The sequence below is a fragment of the Protobothrops mucrosquamatus genome, unplaced genomic scaffold, assembly GCF_001527695.2.
Source record: "Protobothrops mucrosquamatus isolate PMUCROS unplaced genomic scaffold, P.Mucros_1.0 scaffold942, whole genome shotgun sequence".
In the NCBI taxonomy this organism is placed as follows: domain Eukaryota; kingdom Metazoa; phylum Chordata; class Lepidosauria; order Squamata; family Viperidae; genus Protobothrops; species Protobothrops mucrosquamatus.
In genome coordinates this window covers 308,138-329,288 of record NW_015387190.1, presented here as the reverse complement: position 1 = coordinate 329,288, position 21,151 = coordinate 308,138, and the positions used below count along the sequence as shown (strand labels likewise).

At 43.5% G+C, this 21,151-nt stretch overlaps 2 protein-coding genes across 3 annotated transcripts; both read left to right on the top strand.

Annotated features, from left to right (window-relative positions):
* The first annotated feature begins 518 nt into the window (after positions 1 to 518).
* Positions 519 to 8,994, top strand: LOC107290609 (cytochrome P450 3A29). The gene is made up of 13 exons (XM_015819505.1): positions 519 to 675; positions 1,603 to 1,696; positions 2,120 to 2,172; positions 2,703 to 2,802; positions 3,255 to 3,368; positions 3,832 to 3,910; positions 4,114 to 4,272; positions 4,952 to 5,079; positions 5,289 to 5,367; positions 6,161 to 6,321; positions 6,763 to 6,989; positions 7,939 to 8,101; positions 8,643 to 8,994. The coding sequence occupies exons 1-13, from the start codon at positions 602 to 604 to the stop codon at positions 8,736 to 8,738; spliced, it is 1,527 nt and encodes a 508-aa protein (XP_015674991.1). The 5' UTR covers positions 519 to 601; the 3' UTR covers positions 8,739 to 8,994.
* LOC107290607 (cytochrome P450 3A24-like) lies at positions 667 to 20,044 on the top strand. Of its 2 annotated transcripts, none has more exons than XM_015819503.1 (13): positions 667 to 675; positions 12,533 to 12,626; positions 13,052 to 13,104; positions 13,802 to 13,901; positions 14,398 to 14,511; positions 15,570 to 15,658; positions 15,884 to 16,032; positions 16,556 to 16,683; positions 17,110 to 17,188; positions 17,577 to 17,737; positions 18,262 to 18,488; positions 19,217 to 19,379; positions 19,908 to 20,044. In XM_015819503.1, exons 4-13 carry the CDS (start codon positions 13,827 to 13,829, stop codon positions 20,001 to 20,003), a joined length of 1,281 nt encoding a protein of 426 aa, XP_015674989.1. In that variant the 5' UTR covers positions 667 to 675; positions 12,533 to 12,626; positions 13,052 to 13,104; positions 13,802 to 13,826; the 3' UTR covers positions 20,004 to 20,044. The 2 variants fall into 2 exon arrangements, with proteins under 2 accessions (XP_015674989.1, XP_015674988.1); XM_015819502.1 differs by lacking the exon at positions 667 to 675 and adding an exon at positions 11,406 to 11,502.
* The last annotated feature ends 1,107 nt before the right edge of the window (positions 20,045 to 21,151 follow it).

Here is a 21,151-nt window from a genome sequence, read left to right as displayed (position 1 = left end):
ATAGCTGAAATCCACAAGTCTTAAAGTTGTCAAAGTTGTCAAGACATGGCTCTTCCAACAAGCGGGCCTGGCCTAGGGAGGATTTTTAAATTGGGTTTTTTAGAAATTTTAATTAGCACAACACTAAAACATTGGTTTTAATTTGGTTTTATTCGGTGGGGTGTGTGGGTCTCTCTTTGTTTTTAATAATGTTGTGAGCCACCCTGAGTCCTTCGGGAGAAGGGCGGGATACAAATTGGAATAATAAATAAATAAATAAATAAATAAAGTTGCAGACCCCTGTCCTAAACCACTGTCCAGATGAGATCCCTCCTTCCCCTTCGCAAGCCTCTTCAGCACCACAACTGGACAGCTCACACAGCCTTTCGTCTGAAACCAGCTGCTTCCCATCAAGACACCTGCCGGATGTTGGCAGCTCCAGCAGGGGGGAAGTTGCAAAATATGGGAAACTACACAGCCTCGGGTTGGCCCGGTACTCCAGGGCTTGTAGTCCTAGCGGGGAGTGGCCCCGGGAGGCCGGGCTTGGCTCCTTCCCCAGGACGGTTATATAACCCCGGGACCTCCCAGACGCAACTCAGAAGCCGTCGAAAAAGCGCTCGCCATGGGAGACCCGGTCCTGGGCTGGGCGCTGGGAACCTGGGCGCTGCTCCTGCTGCTCCTGGCCCTGGGGCTGCTGTAAGTGGGGGCTGCTCGAGACCGGGGGTGTGTGTAGAGGGGGGAGAGGGAAACGTGAAAGCCCCTCCCGAAGTTGCAGGGCTCCCAGCTGGGGCGTTTGGAGAGCGCATTGGGGCTTTTGCTGGCGTAAAAGCGGAAGGTGGAGCCGGTTCTTGGATTGTAGTTGTGTTAACTTGTGACTTGACTTGATTTTAGTGTTTTTTTTTCTGTTAAAACTTTTCTTCTTTTATCTCCTCTCTTGTTCTCTCTTCCCCTTTCCTTTCTTCTCCTCTTCTTCTGCTGTCCCCGTCTCACCTCACCTCTTTTCTCCTCTCCTCTCTTCTCCTTTCTTTTCTTCTCTTCTGCTCTCCTCTCCTCTCCTCCTTTCTCTTGTCTTCCCTTCCCCCCTTCTACTCGCTGCTTGGCTCTCCTCTCTTCTTCTTTCTGACTTCCTCTACTCCAAGTGACTTTGAGCTATGTGGGAAAGGATAGGAGGTGAAAAAGCACCTGACCTGTGGTATCGATGCCATTCTCACTATGTCAACCTTAGCAACAAGACTACACCAAGAAATCAACTGCACCAGAAGGCTAGATTTACTTTTATGGAGTTTGTTCTAATAACAGGTCATTGTCTTATTGTGCTGCACAACATCCTCCTCCTCCTCCTCCTCCTCCTCCTCCTCTTTATGCAGTGTCTGCTTGAGCAGCTTCCAAGTACTTTCTCCTTTTTCTGGACTTAAAAAAAAGTTTCAGCCCCTTTTACCTGGAAAACCGCTTCTGCACAGCTTTGTCGAGGTCATCTTCCCCCTTCTCTGCATCTAGGACATCTTTGCTGTCCTTCAAGGTGGGCTTGATGGACCTTCTGATCTTCTCCACCTGCCAAGCCTTCTTTGTTTGGAACCCAGTGACATTATCCTGCTGATATTCTTTTCTTTTTTTGTCTTTCAGTTATGGGACCTGGACATTTAATTTCTTTAAGAAGTTGGGAATTCCTGGGCCAAGGCCGCTGCCTTTTATCGGAACTTTCCATGAATATTGGCACGTGAGTGTGTTGTCCTGTTTCACATCCTAGTAGCTTGTAGACAAATCCAAGGACTTTGGAAGACAAGGAGTCTTTCCTAAGGGAGATATTGTGACTTGAATCACCTCTTCTTGGCCTCCTCAGAAGAAGAGCCGAGAGAATAAAGGCTACCAGTACAGGTAGTCCTCAGCTTATGACCATTCATTGCAGTCGTAAGATGAGGACTACCACTAAAGCCATCTGCCTTTCTTTGGCACCTCTCTCAGAATTCCTTGGTGTCCATTCTGAAGATATTGTTGCTGTATCGGTTTAACCATATCATCAACAGGGACTCAAGGCTTACTAGTTGAAGGCCTTTTAATGGCTGTTCATACTCTTCCAGTCTCTGTTGAAGAAAGGATTACACTGCCTTGTTTTCACTGATCTCCCTCTTTAACTTGACAGGGTATTCTGCAGTTTGACCAGATATGCTTTGAGAGATACGGCAAACTCTGGGGGTGAGTCACCTGTCAGAATGTCACCTTCATAAGGGAAGGGGCTTTTAATCGGTCTGCAGGATTTAATTTGCTTTTGTTGTCCGAGTAGAGATGTAGGTTGGATAAACTCTCTGTAATTACTGAGATTCTCGTTCTTATTTCCTCCCCTCCTCAAACCCTTAAGGGGTAGACAATTGTGCAGAATCACATTTGCAACACACACATCCCTTTTGATAGCAATAAAGGAGAAGATCTGTAGCTCAGGGTTGAAATGAGGGGTTCTTTGTGCTCTCTGAGCTTGCTTGCTTTCTTGAAGACGTTTCATGACCCAACTAGGGAACATCATTAATGCTAGATTAGTACTAGAAGAAAACAACTAAGGTCAGAGAGCACCAAGGACCCCCACATCCCTTTTGAGCCAAGAACTGAACTTCAGGACAATGTTCTCTACTTGACTGGCTATTTAGCAGGAAAATAGGAAGCCTTGATCCTGTCTCCTTATAAAGATAAAGCCCGCATTTCAAAACATCTATTTTTGTTTTGACAATCAGACTGTTTGATGGCCGGCAACCTGTGATGGCCATTCTGGATCCCGCCCTCATTAAAACCATCCTGGTCAAAGAATTCTATACTTATTTCACCAATCGCCGGGTAGGTATCCAAACATGAGGCTGTTAGAACTTCACCAGGGCTGAGAAACAGAAGCCCAGCAAGGGAACTGGGAAGAGCAGTTGTGGTTTAGGTGTTGGGCTGGCACTGGGGAGACCTGGGTCCAAGGTCTCCCTGAATCCTGGAAGCCTCCCAAGAGACTTTGGGCCAGTCACTCTTTCTCCGCCGAAACTCATGTAGTTCTGAAAGAGATTGGAGGTGGAACAATATATATGCCGTCTTGAATTCCAGAACAGCAGTAGATATCTGGCTATCAATTAGATAGACAAATTATAGAGAAGATTAGATAGATAGACAGACAGACAGACAGACAGACAGACAGACAGACAGACAGACAGACAGACAGACAGACAGACAGACAGACAGACAGAGACAGACAGACAGATAGAATAGACATTTCTGTTTTTATTTTCTTTATATTTCACATTTCTCAGGACTTTGGTCTAAATGGAAATCTGGACACAGCCTTAACCATCGTTGTTGATGAAAAGTGGAAGAGGATTCGTAGTGCCTTGTCTCCCACTTTCACCAGTGGGAGGCTGAAGGAGGTAAGAGGTGAGGGTTGCCAGTCCTGGGTGCATTTCATCCTTTTCAACAATTCTTGCAACTCAGCCTGGCATTAATAATTGTCCGTGGTTGATTTTAAGTGAGCCCTTCTTCGTTAGCATAGAGGAAGCCCCCATATACTAGATTGGGCTAGGCTTTCTTCCAGCTTTGGAATGATTGAGCTTTGGAAGTTCTCTCTATGAAAAAGAGCTGATTCTGCTCATCTTCAAAACTCTTAGCTGAATTTTAGAAGCAGCTAACATTTGTACGTCCTTATGATCCACCAGCCTCACTGAATGGGATCTAGTTTAATATCTTGACATGCACAATGCTTACAGCAAATGAAGAAACAGCTATCGAATCAGCAAGCTATGACATTTAAGATTATAATAAGGCAACTTGTTGGTTTCATTCTATAAATGTTTAAAGTGTCTTCAGCATCCGGTACGTTGGTCTCCCTTTCAGATGCTGCCCATCATCAACCATTATAATGAAATCTTGGTGAAGAACCTTCAGAAGAAAGTGGAGAATGATGAAGTGATAGATATGAAGTTGTAAGTATTATCTAAGGAACTGGGTAGGGATCATCCTTTTTCTAACAGAAATTTACAGAAGGAAAATTTGTAACCCAGACATATCAAAATGGATTCACATTTTCCATAATACACGAAATCCCTTGTGCAATTATTAAGGGTTCCCTGAGATCATCTATTGAATGTATTATGAGGTGGCTTCTAATAGTTGAACCACCACGCTATGCTTCTCCTTCTTCCCTCCAGGATGTGGTAACCAGCACTTCATTCGGTGTCGATATTGACTCCCTTAACAATCCCAACGATCCTATTGTTGTGAACATGAAGAAGTTCCTCAAAATTAGCTTCTTCAATCCTGTTTTAATTTTCGCTGGTAAGATATCTTTGTAGGCCACAGAGGTGGACATCTCTGCTCTGCATCTTGGTTGCTTGCTGGAAGGGCATTCCGTATAGGCTGCACTTCATTCTTGACATCTGATGGAGGATTCAGATGACATCTTTGTAAAATGCTCATGTTTTCCTCCATATCTTCCACTTTTCTTCTTCTCTTTCCATAAACTTTAGTTGAGAAGAGGAGAAAGAAAAATCAGAAAGTGTGTTTTATGGTTGAGAAAGGTTATTTTGCCACTATCTCACACTAGCTGTTCAGTATCTGAGCATCGTGATTAGAACTTTAGAACTTCTTTCCATAAACTAGCAACACCCAAGGTCTTCACTGGCTAACGTTCCAAATCTGTGTTAGTTGTTAATAATAGGGCCAGTAATTTAGGAGTCCGTTGGGTAGAAGGAAGTTATTGTAGTTGCTGCTGAAGCTGGTAATTTTATTAAACATCATTTATTTATTTACTGACTTGATCAGTTTTAGTGTGCCTCAATCACAATTGTAACCTTCTGATGAAATCACTGTTGCAACTACAATTTTGCTAGACTCTCTCTCCTCCACAAAACTATTGGAGGCCTCTCACTGGGTTTTTTTTTCTTGGTGTGTTGCAGCTTGGTTGTGTTCACACAAATGATTTCTTTGCTTTTTCCCACCCCCACCCCTCCCCCAGTTCTTTTCCCATTCCTTATTCCACTGCTGAACCAGCTCAACCTGAGTATATTCCCCAAGTCTCCGGTAGACTTCTTCTTTGATGTCTTCAAAAAAATCAAAGCAGATCGACAAAAGAAGAATCACACGGTCAGTCTAGACTATTTGTCTCATGCTTGCTCTTGTTTCGTGGCCCTTGTGACCTGGATTTCGTGTTCTTGGTGTCTGTGTGTGCCAGGCAGGTTTCAGATCTGCCACTTGAGTTTTAAACACCTTCTAAGTCTACAATGGGCAACTGGAGCCATCAATGGTAGTTGTATCTCCTTAATGACAGTTTTTGGGTCTCTCTATCATTCTAGAACCGGGTTGATTTTCTTCAGCTCATGATGGACTCTCAAGCTGCAGCCAACACCTCTGGGGAGGCAAATTCAGAGAAAGGTAAAATTACAGATCTCATGTTTGAAATAAAAATAAGGTTGCTTGGGGCATATTGATGTGCATGGATGAACTCAAAATAAACATTATTGAAGGATGCTGAAACCACCAGGCACTGGAAGAGAGGAAGAGTGAAATATATTGTGGTTTGAATGCCATGCACAAAGGCCAGATTCACTGAAAGGGATCAGAATGTTTGATGAGAGAGAAGGCTGGTCTTGAAAGATAATGAGATAAGAGACAATGGATGGATAACACCCTACAGGATTCCTTAGATTGTCACCTTGAATTTGCAGCTTACCTGTCTACTTTAGGTCATTGTGATCTAGAAGGAGTTCAACTTTAACTTCAAACATCTTCCTTTAGGTTTTTTCGCTCTCTATGCCTGCCTCTTAGAACAGAGTCAAGAGAAGAAGATCAAATGTTCCTACTTTAAATTAGTCGTCATTCAAATATAGCGTTAAACTACAATTAAGCTTGTCTATGGCTTATTGACAGTATCAGCTTCAAAATTTGTGTGCTTTCTGCAAAATATAGTTAACAGTAGTTGAAGTATCCCAAAGATGTTTTTTCACAAGGCAACTGAACTTTCTTGTTTTTCTTGGGGGGGGGGGAGACAGAGAGAGAGAGAGAGAGATTTGAAGATGTTGATCAAATCAGATCCCCTGGATAATTGTGTTACCCTGAAAGCCACAAGTCAATTTGAGATATCTCCTCTAGTGTACGTGTGGTGTAACAGTGAATGTTGTGCTGATGATCACCAGCTTCTTCTGTGCTTTCTTTTCTCATCTGATAGCTTTAACAGACAAAGAGATTTTGGCCCAGTCAATTATTTTTATTTTTGGTGGCTATGAGACCATGGGATCCTCCCTCAGCTTCACGTCTTATTGTCTGGCCATGCACCCCGATGTTCAAGAGAAATTGTACCAAGAGATCAATGAAACTTTTCCCAATCAGGTAAGGCTCTTTTTGGCTCTATGACTCTCTTGGTTGAGAATGGGTCATTTTAGGAGCTGCCAAGCATGAACAACCAGACCCACACATGCAGAGTTCACATTAGCTACTTTATTATGTTCTGCCTGTAGTACAGGAATTTCCCCAGTCTGGCAGCCAACCCCTGGGAATAATTAGATAAAGCTCAAGGAACTGAAGTGGGATCAGCCCTGGCTCTTTTGTGATACACAGTGATTCCAGACTAGCTCCTTGCTTGATCCCTCCTCCCGGCCAGGTTGGGTGCTTCCCAAGAGTGGAGATGTGTTCATCCAGAAGAGCAAAACCAGAGTCTTCTTCTGACAGAATATATATATTACAGTTTTGATCCCTTGGTTCCAGATCACTTCTTATATACCTAGAATGTCATATTATTTTATTTTTGTCTTGTTTTGTCCTTTTGTGCAGGACCCTCCCACTTATGAGGCTGTCCAACAAATGGAATATCTAGATATGGTGGTGAATGAAACACTTCGTCTTTACCCTCCTGGGTCACGACTTGAGAGAATTTGCAAAAAGACAGTGGAAATCCATGGAGTGACCATCCCAGAAGGGACCGTGGTTATGATTCCTGCTTATGTCCTACATCGGGTCCCGGAATATTGGCCTGAGCCCGAGGAGTTCAGACCTGAGAGGTATGTTGTGAGCAACACCATTCTTCCGAAACTATTGAATAAGAGACACAGCACCGTGAAGGCATCAGGGGGCAACGTGTTGGTTGTAACATCTCAAATGAGATGTGGATCATTCTTTGACATCTACAATGTCACACATGGCTTTTTTTATGATCCACATCCATAAACTGTGGTTGGAACTTAATTAACTCTAGTGGAGAAAATGATGGCTAAGCTGACTGTAGCAGTTGACACAATGGCTTGGTTTAATGTTTCAGCAACTGAACAAAAAGCTGTAGGGCAACTGGCATCGAGCCACATTGATAGGAGTAGAAGAGAAAAGTTATATGAAGGAAATTATATTTAATCTTCTATCTTAGAATATAGTTAGAAAATAATTCTCTTTTGAACAGGGATGGGTGGGCCAAAATATGGGAAATAGGGTCTGTTGACTTACATTGTAGCTGTCACTAATTGGATATCATAATAGCCTCTAAGATTCTTGGGCATATCAACTAAAGTTCAACACTAAATTGGCACCATATAAGGGTCAACGCAGACCGTGGGGTTGAACTTAGACCGTGGGGACATAATGACTCCAGGCTAATGACCACACCACACACACCCCCCAGCCATGAGCACTCTTCTACTAAAATACTCTGAGAATTGCTAGAGAAAGGCCATCTTAATTCTCTTCCTGCCAACCAAACTATCTAAACTTCACTTTCTCTGGACTGTCCTCTGGAATGCACCCCCTCCCTTCTGGGAATCCAGACTACATTCCACTACACCAGATCAGCCAAAGAACCACCATCATGTCTCTCCACAAACTATCTTTCTTTATGGGTCTCAGTCCAGTTTATCCAGCAGGGAAGGAGCAAAGTGTGTCTTAGTTACAGAACTGAAGTACAGCCTATTGGGAATAGTAGCTTTATTCAGCTGTGATATTTTTTTTCTGATTTGCAAATAGGTTTAGTAAAGAGAACAAAGAGAGCCGAGACCCGTATGTCTTCCTCCCTTTCGGAGCGGGTCCCAGGAACTGCATCGCTATGCGTTTCGCCCTCCTGGTGCTGAAAATGGGTCTGGTGGTTGCACTGCAAAGATTTCGCTTCCAAACCTGCAAAGAGACACCGGTGAGTCCTATTTACCACTTGGGTTAGAAGCTGGTTCTTGTTCGTTCGCTGAAGAGTTCACTCAGCTGAATTCTTATCTCACATATATGTCTTGTTCAAAGACACAAGGAGTTGATGAATGTGAAAGGAAGATCTCTTTGGAAAGACAGGGTCATCTTTTTGGGGTGAGAAACCCAGTCCATCCCATGTTTGTGTGTGTGTATGTGTGTGTGTGTGTGAGAGAGAGAGACAGAGAGTGTGTGAGAGGGAGCTAGAGAGAGATTCTCCAATGAAGAGGTTTTGTTTCTACGCCTACTGAGAACAGAGTCTTGTTTGGTGCTCACAGCAGAGTGAAGCTCCCTGGACACTCTCTGTGCCTTTGTCAGTTGCAACCCAGACAGTGGGGGAAAAGTGTTTGAGTTGAACAAAATACAACCGAGGCATTGTGTAGGGAAAGGAAAAGGCATCTATGTAAAACATGATTGTTGTTAGTGGAATTGCCTCTATTTAATTCCATCTCTGTGATGTTTTCTTTCTCCCTTTTTTCTGGTTAATGGGGAAGATCCCCTTGGAACTGGACATCAAAGGGTTTATGCAACCAAAGAAACCCATCAAGTTGAAGTTGGTGCCCAGAACTGTTGTGGAACATGAGGAATAGAAGATCTGCAAAGAGGTCACAAAAAGATTTCACAATAAAAACATGCTAGCATCCGGCCTAAACACAGTTTTTGAATGATACAATCATTGCAAACTCTACCAGGGAAAATCCCTGAGGTTTTCAGCAGCTTTAATCTCACCAGGAAACGTCGGATATTAAACTAGGGACCTTCTATATATCAAGTGGATGTTCTCCACCAAGCCATTTCTCAAGACCTGGAATAATGCTCACCATAAAAGATGACCTCATGCCATTACGCAACGCCGTCTGTGTGTCAATCAGATGATGTAATAAAGTTAGGGGGAGGGAAACATTTTTGCCTCTTTTAAGAGGAAGAACTTGGCATGGTGGTTGAAGTGGTCTAAGATTTGGTTAGGTCCTTGGTGCTGTCTGAACTTGCTTGTTGGTCCCGAAAGGATTTCACAATAAAAACATGCTTACATCCTGCCTAAACACAGCTTTTGAATAAGACAGTCATTGCAAACTATCAGGGAAAATTCAAGAAGCTCCTTCAGCTCTGACTGAATGGTGGAGGATGGAAGGATTTATATTCCTTGCAGTCATCTGGTCGTTGGGGCTCTCTCTGAGAGTTGTTGAGGCCACTTCACCTCCAAGTGGAGCCCTTCCATTCCCCACCCTCCAGTCAGAGCTGAAGAAGCTTCTTGGATGAGAAGCGAAACGTCTTCAAAGAAAAAACAAGAACGTCCATTTGCCTCTTGAAAAAGCACCCTTGGATCTTACTAGGAATCTGTTCCTACTCCGTACAGTTTTGACCATCACTTTAGGATAGGTAATCAGGATAACTCAAGTTCAGCAGGGCCCCCATTTGCTTTTCTAATAATAATAATCAAAGATGAAGTTAGGATGCAGCCTAACTTCAAATCAGCTTCTACTGGTCATCTTTGGCCATGATTGTTGAAATGTCCTGCTCTTGGCTCAAACCAAAGCGCTAAGGCACCCGCCATATTGGTAAAATAGGGACTTAATTGTAGTTCTCGATCCAGGCATTTCCATACAGTTTTTTTTTCCAGTGCACCTCTAACCATGATCTAAAGGGAGTCTTTGTTTATGAAAGCGCTCTCAACTTGACAGTGCATAATTCACAGCAGCTTCCCTGGTGGAATCGCCCTGGCAGTTAGTAAAAGGGGTCTGGAATCTTTGACGAAGGAGACTTTAATGACGAGGGGATCCAGAGTGGCCCTGGCTGGCTGCCGGCCATCAAAAATTCAGAGAAAAAAGGAAGAAAAGAAATCAATCATTCTTTGGTTATGAATGGCTGTTCCGCATTCTTTCTCCTCCCAGCAAGGCCGTAGGAAATTGTGTGGAAGATCCATCATTTGCAGAACAAATCATCCAAAATAGATCATCCCAACTGTCCAATTTGCATAATTTATAAAGGGTGCAGAATATTGATTGAGCTACATATTTTTATTTATTTTTTTCCTTCTGGCCCTTGGGAATGAACACCCATGAGGATAAGAAAGCTGTTTTGGTGTCTACAGAAGAAAAAATAAGTTGATGCGCCATTCTTCTTCTTAGTGTGCGAGATTTCAAGAAATGTTGGATAAAAACGAAGAGGCCGTCTTAATAAAGTTTCTTGCAGTCTCACAGAACGAAATGAAAGAAGAAAAAAAGTGTCATTTGGATACTTTGCAAGCGTTTGATGTTTTTTTGAAATAGTTGCATCGGAAATTACAATTAAATAGTTGAAAATTAATACAAACTAACAAATAAATGAAAAATAAAAAGTACAGAAAAGAAAAATTGAAAAGAAAAGAAAGGCAAAAAAGAAAAGGAAAGAACAGGGCCCAAATGAGAACCCCCCCCCCTCTCCTTCGCAAACCTCTTCAGGACCACACAGCTCACACAGCCTTCTTCTGAAACCAGCTGCTTCCCACCAAAACACCTGCTGGATGTTGGGGTGTCCAGCAGTGGGGAAGGGGCAAAATAGGGGAAACTCTGCTTCAAGCACACCCAACCAGAATTTAGCTCCTAGAAGAATTGACCCTCCAGTAGACACAGAGACCCCCCAACGAGTTTGGAGAGGGAAACTGGGCAACGAGGGCTGCATTGGGGTGCAAAGAGAGGGGGTTTCCTGCTTGGGTGCAAGGGGGGGGGTCTCAGAAAGGGGGAAAGACCCGACTCCTCTCTCTGCTGGGTGCCAACAGAGGCCAAATCTGCCTGGGCTGCTGGCCAACAGAACACCAGAAAAAGGAGAAGTTTCCATCCAGGTATGAATACTGCTTGGTTGAGCCTCAGTCCGCAAAAGAACAGGAAACGAGTCACGGGATAAAAAGAGCAGACTTCTCATTTTGATTTTCAGAATGGACTAAAAGAAAACACCAGAAAAAAAGAGAAGGAATAATGGAGAAGGAGAAGGAGAAGGAATGGTGATAGAGGAGGAGGAGGAGGAGGAGGAGGAGACAGGAAGAGTAGGAAAAGGAGAAAGAAGATGGTGAAGGAGAAGAGAAGGAATGATGGCGGAGAAGGAGAAGGAGCAACCCTCTCCAGCTGTTAGGACCACGTAGTCCTGGGCTGGCCCGGTACTCCAGGGCTTGTAGTCCTAGCGGGGAGTGGCCCCGGGAGGCCGGCCCGAGGAGGAGTCCCGGGCTTGGCTCCTTCCCCAGGACGGTTATATAACCCCGGGACCTCCCAGACGCGACTCAGAAGCCGTCGAAAAAGCGCTCGCCATGGGAGACCCGGTCCTGGGCTGGGCGCTGGGAACCTGGGCGCTGCTCCTGCTGCTCCTGGGCCTGGGGCTGCTGTAAGTGGGGGCTGCTCGAGACCGGGGGTGTGTGTAGAGGGGGGAGAGGGAAACGGGAAAGCCCCTCCCGGAGTTGCAGGGCTCCCAGCTGGGGCGTTTGGAGGGCGGATTGGGGCTTTTGGTGGCGTAAAAGCGGAAGGAGGAGCCGGTTCTTGGATCGAAGTTGTGTTAACTTGTGACTTGAGTTGATTTCAGGTTTTTTTTCTGTTATTTTTTTTTTCTTTTCTCCTTCTCCTCTTCTCCTCCTTCTCTCCTCTCCTCTCAGCTGTCCTGTGCTCTCTTCCTCTTTCCTTTCTTCTCTTCTTCTGCTGTCACCTCTCCTCTCCTCTCTTTTGTCTCCTCTCCTCTCCCCTCTTCTGCTCTCTTCTCATTTCCTTTCTCCTCCTCTTCTTCTGCTCTCCCCCCTCCTCTCCCCTCCCCTCCCCTCCTTTCTCTTATCTTGTCTTGCCTTCTCCCTTCTTCTCTCTGCTCTGCTCTCCTCTCGTCTTCTTTCTGACTTGCTCTACTTCCAGTGACTTTGAGCTCTGTGGGAAAGGATAGGAGGTGAAAAACCACATGATACACCCAATATTCACCCTGCGAGGCTAATTAATAGCTATCAATGCCATTCTCACTATGTCAACCTTAGTAGCAAGACTAGACCAGGAAATCAACTGCAGTAGAAGGCTAGATTTAGTTTTATGCAGTTTGTTATAATAACAGATCATTGTTTTATTGTGCTGGACAGCCTCCTCCTCCTCCTCCCCTCCCCCTCCTTATAGAACAGTGAAATAGGGAGTGTCTGCTTGAACAGCTTCCAAGTACTTTCTCCTTTTTCTGGACTTAAAAAAAAGTTTCAGCCTCTTTTACCTGGGAAACCGCTTCTGCACAGCTTTGACAAGGGCATCTTCCCCATTCTCTGCATCTAGGACATCTTTGCTGTCCTTCAAGGTGGGCTTGATGGACCTTCTGATCTTCTCCACCTGCCAAGCCTTCTTTGTTTGGAACCCAGTGACATTATCCTGCTGATATTCTTTTTTTTTCCTTTCAGTTATGGGACCTGGCCGTTTAATTTATTTAAGAAGTTGGGAATTCCTGGGCCAAGACCGCTGCCTTTTATCGGAACTTTCCATGAATATCGGGACGTGAGTGTGTTGTCCTGTTTCACGTCCTAGTAGCTTGTAGACAAATCCAAGGAGTTTGGAAGAAAAAGGTGTCTTTTCGGCCTTTTTCTTTCCTAAGGGGGACATTGTGACTTGTATCACCTCTTCTTGGCCTCCTCAGAAGAAGAGCCAAGAGAATAAAGGCTACTAGTACAGGTAGTCCTCAGCTTGCAGCCGTAAGTTGAGGACTACCACTAAAGCCATCTGCCTTTCTTTGGCACTTCTCTAAGAATTCCTTGGTCTCCACCTGAAGATATTGTCGCTGTATTGGTTTAATAAGCATATCAGTAGGGGTTCAAGGCTTACTACTTGAAGGCCTTTTAATGGCTGTTCATACTGTTCCAGTCTCTGTTGAAGAAAGGATTACACTGCCAAGTTTTCACTGATCTCCCTCTTTAATTTGACAGGGTCTCCTGAGGTTTGACCAAAAATGCTTTGAGAAATACGGCAAAATCTGGGGGTGAGTCACCTGTCAGAATGTCACCTTCAAGAAGGAAGGGTGATGGACAGAATGTTAATATCTAGTTTTGTCTTCAGAGGTTGATTTCTAATATAGAAGGGCAAAAATGACAGTGAGGACAATCAACCAGTGGAACAGCTTGCCACCAGCAATCGTAGGCGCTCCATCACTGGAGATTTTTAAGAAGAGGCTAGGCAGTCACTTGTCAGAGATGGTAGAGAGATCATTCTCTTTATCCATCAAATTCCAGGGCCCTGACATGCCCGTGTGCTATGTTGAGACAAGAAAGAAAGAAAGTCTACATTCTGCCCTAAAAAAATTGAGAATTCTTTGCTCATGTAGGACATGCAAGATAGAAACTATTTGCAGTGTTTTTTTCAGCCTTGTCTGCTGTTAACCTGCTTTTTAGGGTTTTTCATTATTTCATTTGGTTTTGCTCACCGGGCAGAGATGTAAGTTGGACAACCTGTCTGTAAACCCTTATTTCCTCCACTCCTCAAACTCTTAAGGGGTAGACAATTGTGCAGAATCACAGTTGCAACATACACATCACTTTTGAGCCAAGAACTGAACTTCAGAACGATGTTCTTTACTTGACTGGCTATTTAGCAGGAAAATAGGAAACCTTGATCCTGTCTCTTTATAAAGATAAACCCTACATTTCAAAACATTTTTATTTATTTATTTTGGCAATCAGAATATTTGATGGCCGGCAACCTGTGATGGCCATTCTGGATCCCGCCCTCATTAAAACCGTCATGGTCAAAGAATTCTATACTTATTTCACCAATCGCCGGGTAGGTATCCAAATGTGAGGCTGTTAGAACTTCACCAGGGCTGAGAAACAGAAGCCCAGCAAGGGAACTGGGAAGAGCAGTTGTGGTTTAGGTGTTGGGCTGGCACTGGGTCCTGGGTCCAAGGTCTCCCTGAATCCTGGAAGCCTCCCAAGTGACTTTGGGCCAGTCACTCTTTCTCAACCGAAACTCATGTAGTTGTTGTGAAAGAGATTGGAGGTGGAACAATATATATGCCGTCTTGAATTCCAGAACAGCAGTAGATATCTGGCTATCAATTAGGTAGACAAATGACAGAGAAGATTAGATAGAGAGATAGAGAGATAGAGATAGATATTGATCATAATGATAGAGAAATAGATAAGAGAGATATATAGAAAAGAGAGAGAGAGAGAGATTGTCTACTTAGCTAATAAGACAGCAAATTGAAAAGAAAGGACTGAGAAGAACAACGTGAGACATTTCTGTTTTTATTTTCTTTATATTTCACATTATTCAGGACTTTGGTCTGAATGGAAATCTGGACACAGCCTTATCTATCGTTGTTGATGAACAGTGGAAAAGGATTCGTAGTGCCTTGTCTCCCACTTTCACCAGTGGGAGGCTGAAGGAGGTAAGAGGTGACGGTTGCCAGTCCTGGGTGCATTTCATCATTCTCAACAATTCTTGCCTTGCCTAAGGAAAACTCAGCCTGGCATTAATCATTGTCCGTGGTTGATTTTAAGCGAATTCTGTCTTCATTAGCATAGAGGAAGCCTCCATATATTACTTCACCTGCTTTACACTGTTTAGCAGCATTGTTGATCCCGTTGATCTGTGAAATCAGCTTGTCCTAAAAGAAAAGTCCAAGTCCAAGAGTCATATAAATCCTATTCTGGAACACCTAAGTTTTCTGGAGCCTTGCCCAAACCCTATTAAGTCTCGTGTGAACACACCCATTAATTTCCTTCAGCTATTAAGACAGACGGTATCTTTTAGAAAAGCCTCTTCTTTGTTACTGATTTTCTTCCTAATAATTTTCCAAGAAATTCCAGTACTCCTTGGAGTAGGTATTTGAAATGTTTGACTAAATTTCTCCACCTTTCTTATTTCACAGTAAGGTTGACCTTCCTTAACCCTTCCAGACAGCCTGGGATTCCAACTCTCAAAATTTCCGATTATCATGGCAAGAGAATATCACATTGGAAAAGGTTTCCATGAGTGCCATTTTATTTTAGCTACGATTAATTATTTCCAGAATTGGGAATATAACCTGGTTAGTCTAGGCTTTCTTCCAGCTTTGGAATGATGGAGCTTTGCAAGTTCTCTTCTATGAAGATGATTCGATCTCTGCTCACTTTCATAAATCCTAGGTGAATTTTATTAGCAGCCAACATTTGTACGCCCTTATGATCCACCAGCCTCACTGAATGGGATCTAGTTTAATATCTTGACATAATAATGCTTACAGCAAATGAAGAAACAGCTACAAAGTCAGCAAGCTATGACATTTAAGATTATAATAAGAGGTACATTTCAAATAAGTTTGAGAAGATTCACCCAGAAACAAGAAATTCAGGTTGACGTTGCTTAGCACCTGGTCGTTTGAAAACTATCTGAGCCGACTTGTTGGTTTCAGTCCATAAATGGTCAAAGGGTCTTCAGCAGCTGGTACATTGGTCTTCCTTTCAGATGATGCCCATCATCAACCATTATAATGAAATCTTGGAGAAGAACCTTCAAAAGAAAGTGGAGAATGATGAACTGATAGATATGAAGTTGTAAGTAATATCTATAAGATTGGTTATTGAGCATCCCTTTTCTAACATAAATTTACAGAGGGAAAATTTGTAACCAAGACATATCAAAATGGATTCACATTTTCCATAATACGTGAAATCCCTTGTGCAATTATTAAGGGTTCCCTGAGATCATCTGTTGAATGTATTATGAGGTGGCTTCTAATAGTTGAACCTCCACGCTATGCTTCTCCTTCTTCCCTCCAGGATCTTTTCAGCCTACAGTTTGGATGTGGTAACCAGCACTTCATTCGGTGTCAATATTGACTCCCTCAACCATCCCAAGGATCCTATTGTTGTGCACATGAAGAAGTTTCTCAGATTTACCCTCCTCAACCCTGTTTTAATTTTGGCTGGTAAGATGACTTTGTAGGCCACAGAGGTGGACATCTCTGCTCTGCCTCTTGCTTGCTTACTGGAAAGGCTTCTTAGGGACAATCATGACCTGGATGACTGAGGATCTCCATAGATGTTGAGAGACGTGGTTTTGCCACTATCTCATACTAGCTGTTCAGTATCTGAGATTCTTGACAAGAACCTTAGAACTTCTTTCCCTAACTAACGTCTTCATTGGCTACCATCCCAAGTCTGGGTTGGTTGTGAATAATAGGGACAGTAATTTAGGAGTCTGTTGGGTAGAAGAAAGCTATTGTAGTAGCTGCTCAAGCTAGTAATTTTATTAAACATCATTATTGACTCTCTCAATCACTATTGTAACCTTCTCATGAAATCCCTATTGTAACTATAATTTTCCTGGAATCTCTCTCCTCCACAAAGCTAACGGAGGCCTCTCACTGGGTTTTTTCTTGCTGTGTTGCAACTTGGTTGTGTTCACGCAAATGATCTCTTTGCTTTTTCCCATCCCCACCCCTCCCCCAGTTCTTTTCCCATTCCTTACTCCAGTGCTGAACAAGCTCAACCTGACTATATTCCCCAAGTCTTCAATAGACTACTTCTATGGTGTCGTCAAAAAAATCAAAGAAGATCGACAAAAGGAGAATCACACGGTCAGTCTAGACTATTTGTCTCGTGGTTGGTCTTGTTCCGTGGCCTTTGTGATCTGGATTTTGTGCACTCAGTGTATGTTTGTGCATGCCAGGCAGGTTTCAAAACTGCCCGTTGAGTTTCAAACACCTTCTAATAAAGGAAAATATTTGTAGCTCAAAGTTGACAAGGGGGATCCTTGATACTCTCTGAACTTGGTGGTTTTCTTGCAGACCTTTCATGGCCCAACAAGGTAACATGATGATGAAACCTCACTCCTGTCTAGCCCTGATGATGTTACCTAGTTTGGGTAATGAAACATCTGCAAGAAAAACAAGCAAGCTCAGAGAGCACCTCAAACACCTTTGAAGTCTACAATGGGCAACTGGAGCCATCAATGTTAGTTGTATCTCCTTAATGACAGTTTTTGGGTCTCTCTACCATTCCAGAACCGGGTTGACTTTCTTCGGCTCATGATGGACTCTCAAGCTGCAGCCAACACCTCTGGGGAGGCAAATTCAGAGAAAGGTAAAATTACAGATCTCACTTTTGAAAAAGGAAAAAAACAAGGTTGCTTGGTGCATATTGATGTGCATGGATGAACTCAAAATAAACATTATTGAAGGATGCTGAAACCACTGGGCACTGGAAGAAAGAAAAAGTTAAATATATTGTGGGTTGAATGCCATGCACAAAGGCCAGATTCACTGAAAGGGATCAGAATGTTTGATGAGAGAGAAGGCTGGTCTTGAAAGATAATGAGATAAGAGACAATGGATGGATAACACCCTACAGGATTCCTTAGATTATCACCTTGAATTTGCAGCTTACCTGTCTACTTTAGGTCATTGGGATCTAGAAGGAGTTCAACTTTAACTTTAAACCTCTTCCCGTGCTTTCTTTTCTCGTCTGATAGCTTTAACAGACAAAGAGATTTTGGCCCAGTCAATTATTTTTATTTTTGGTGGCTATGAGACCACGGGAACCTCCCTCAGCTTCATGTCTTATTGTCTGGCCATGCACCCTGATGTTCAAGAGAAATTGTACCAAGAGATCAATGAAACTTTTCCCAATCAGGTAAGGCTCTTTTGGGCTCTATGAGAATGGGTCATTTTAGGAGCTGCCAGGCATGAACAACTAGACCCACACATGCAGAGTTCACATTAACTACTTTATTATATTCTGCCTGTAGTACAGGAATCTCCCCAGTCTGACAGCCAACTCCTGGGAATAATTAGATAAAGCTCAAGGAACTGAAGTGGGATCAGCCCTGGCTCTTTTGTGATTGCAAAGTGATTCCAGGCTAGCTTCTCACTTGATCCCTCCTCCCGGCTAGGTTGGGTGCTTCCCAAGAATAGAGATGTTTTCACCCAGAAGAGCAAAACCAGAGTCTTCTTCTAACAGGACAGGATTTTTACAAAATGTTTACAAAACCAAAATGTGAACCTTGAGGAGGTGGGAGATGGCCAGTTTTCCAGGATTCCTGTTCTGCAAGAACGTTTTTTATAATATTCCAATTCTGATTCTTTCTTTCCAGATCACTTCTTATGTATCAGAATGTCATATTATTTTATTTTGTCTTGTTTTGTCCTTTTGTGTAGGCCCCTCCCACCTATGACGGTGTCCAACAAATGGAATATCTAGATATGGTAGTGAATGAAACTTTTCGTCTTTACCCTCCTGGGATACGAATTGACAGAGTTTGCAAAAAGACAGTGGAAATCCATGGAGTGACCATCCCAAAAGGAACCGTGGTTATGATTCCTGTTTATGTCCTACATCGGCTCCCGGAATATTGGTCTGAGCCTGAAGAATACAGACCTGAGAGGTATGTTGTGAGGAATACCGTTCTTCTTAAACTATTGAATAAGGGACACAGCACCATGAAGACATCAGGGAGCAACGTATTGGTTGTAACATCTCAAATGAGACACAAATCATTTTTTGACATCAACAATGTCATGCAGGGCTTTTTTTATGATCCACATCCATAAACTGTGGTTAGAACTTAATTAACTCCAGTGGAGAAAATGATGGCTAAGCTAACTGTGACAGTTGAGACAATAGTTGGGTTTAATGTTCCAACAACTGAACGAAAAGCTGTAGGGCAACTGGCATTGAACCATATTGATCTAGAATCTAGTCAACTAATTTGGCACCTGATAAGGGTCAATGGAGGTTGAGGGGTTGAACTTAGACCATGAGAACCCTAACCCTAACCCTATGCTTGCTCTTTTCCTAAAATACTCTGAGAATTGCTAGAGAAAGGTTGTCTTAATTCTCTTCCTGCCAACCAAACTATCTAAATTTCATTGCCTCTTGGTCCTCTGCAATGCAGCCCCTCCCTTCTGGGAATCCAGACTACATTCCACTACACCAGATCAGCCACCGAACCACCATCATGTCTCTCCACAAACTATCTTTCTTTATGGGTCTCAGTCAGTTTATCCAGCAGGGAAGGAGCAAAGGTGTGTCTTAGTTACAGAAGTGGAGTACAGACTATTGGGAATAGTAGCTTTATTCAGCCGTGATATTTTTTTTCTGATTTGCAAATAGGTTTAGTAAGGAGAACAAAGAGAGCCGAGACCCGTATATCTTCCTCCCTTTCGGAGCGGGTCCCAGGAACTGCATCGCTATGCGTTTCGCCCTCCTGGTGCTGAAAATGGGTCTGGTGGTTGCACTGCAAAGATTTCGCTTCCAAACCTGCAAAGAAACACCGGTGAGTCCTATTTACCACTTGGGTTAGAAGCTGGTTCTTGCTCGTTCGCTGAAGAGTTCACTCAGCTGAATTCTTATCTCACATATATGTCTTGTTCAAAGACACAAGGAGTTGGTAAATGTGAAAGGAAGATCTCTTTGGAAAGACAGGGTCATCTTTTCAGGGTGAGAAGCCCAGTCCATCCCTTGTGTGTGTGTGTGTGAGAGAGAGAGGGGGGGGGGAGCTAGAGAGAGATTCTCCAATGAAGAGGTTTTGTTTCTACGCCTACTGAGAATATAGTCTTGTTTGGTGCTCACAGCAGAGTGAAGCCACCTGGACACTCTCTGTGCCTTTGTCAGTTGCAACCCAGACAGTGGGGGGGGAAAGTGTTTGAGTTGAACAAAATACAACCGAGGCATTGTGTAGGCAAAGGAAAAGGCATGTATGTAAAACACGGTTCTTTCAAGTCACCTTGTTAGTTGAATCGCCTCTATTTAATTCCATCTCTGTGATGTTTTTTCTCTCTCTTTCTTCTGGTTAATGGGGAAGATCCCCTTGGAACTGGATGACAGAGGGTTCCTCAAGCCAAAGAAGCCCATTATGTTGAAGTTGGTGCCCAGAACTGTTGTGGAACATGAGGAATAGAAGACCTGGAGGCTGCAAAGAGGCTGTGGTGTCTCCTTCCTTCCTTCCTTCCTTCCTTCCTTCCTTCCTTCCTTCCTTCCTTCCTTCCTTCCCTCCCTCCCTCCTTCCTTCCTTCCTTCCTTCCTTCCTTCCCTCCCTCCCTCCTTCCTTCCTTCCTTCCTTCCCTCCCTCCCTCCCTCCATTCATGTTCCTTCCTTCCTGTTGTGCCTTCATGTCACATAACAGCAGCAGTCTGAATCTATAGAATTAAATGCCTGTTTAGACATTTCCTCATGCAGTTTTCAAGGAAGGTTGGATGCGCCAGTTAATCTTGGGATCCCTCCAGTCTTCGCTTAAAAAAACGATAATAAACCTTCTTATTTAATACGCACATCACTTGATGCCACAAGCATTCAAGGGACCACTGCCATTTTCTGAGCTCTTCTCTAAGTTTCGCTCTTCTTCTGCCAAAGAAAGTTCCTCAAGCATCTCCCTGCGGACTGCCTCAGGGTTCCTTGACTGCTGGGGTAGAAAGGGGGTTAAATAAACAGAGGTTTTACGGAGAGCTGCTCTGCCAGGAGAGAGGAAAAGCAGGGGACACCTGTTGGTCACGAAAAGATTTCACAATAAAAACACGCTAGCATCCGGCCTAAACACAGTTTTTGAATGATACAATCATTGCAAACTCTACCAGGGAAAATCCCTGAGGTTTTCAGCACCTTTAATCTCACCAGGAAACGTCGGATATTAAACTTGGGACCTTCTACGTATCAAGTGGATGTTCTCCACTAAACCATTTCTCAAGACCTGGAACAATGCTCACCATAAAAGATGACCTCATGCCATTACGCAACGCCGTCTGTGTGTCAATCAGATGATGTAATAAAGTTAGGGGGAGGGAAACATTTTTGCCTCTTTTAAGAGGAAGAACCTGGCATGGTGGCTGAAGTGGTCTAAGATATGGTTAGGTCCTTGGTGCTCTCTGAACTTGCTTGTTTCCTTGCAGAGATTTCATGACCCAAACTAGGTAACATCATCAGTGCTAGAAGGGAGTGGGATTTGTGGAGGAAGGAGGAGGAGGAGAAAGAGGAGGGGAGGGAAGGGGGAGGAAGACAACTGTGGAATCCTTGGTGCTCTCTGAGCTTGGCTGTTTTTTGCAGACATTTCAT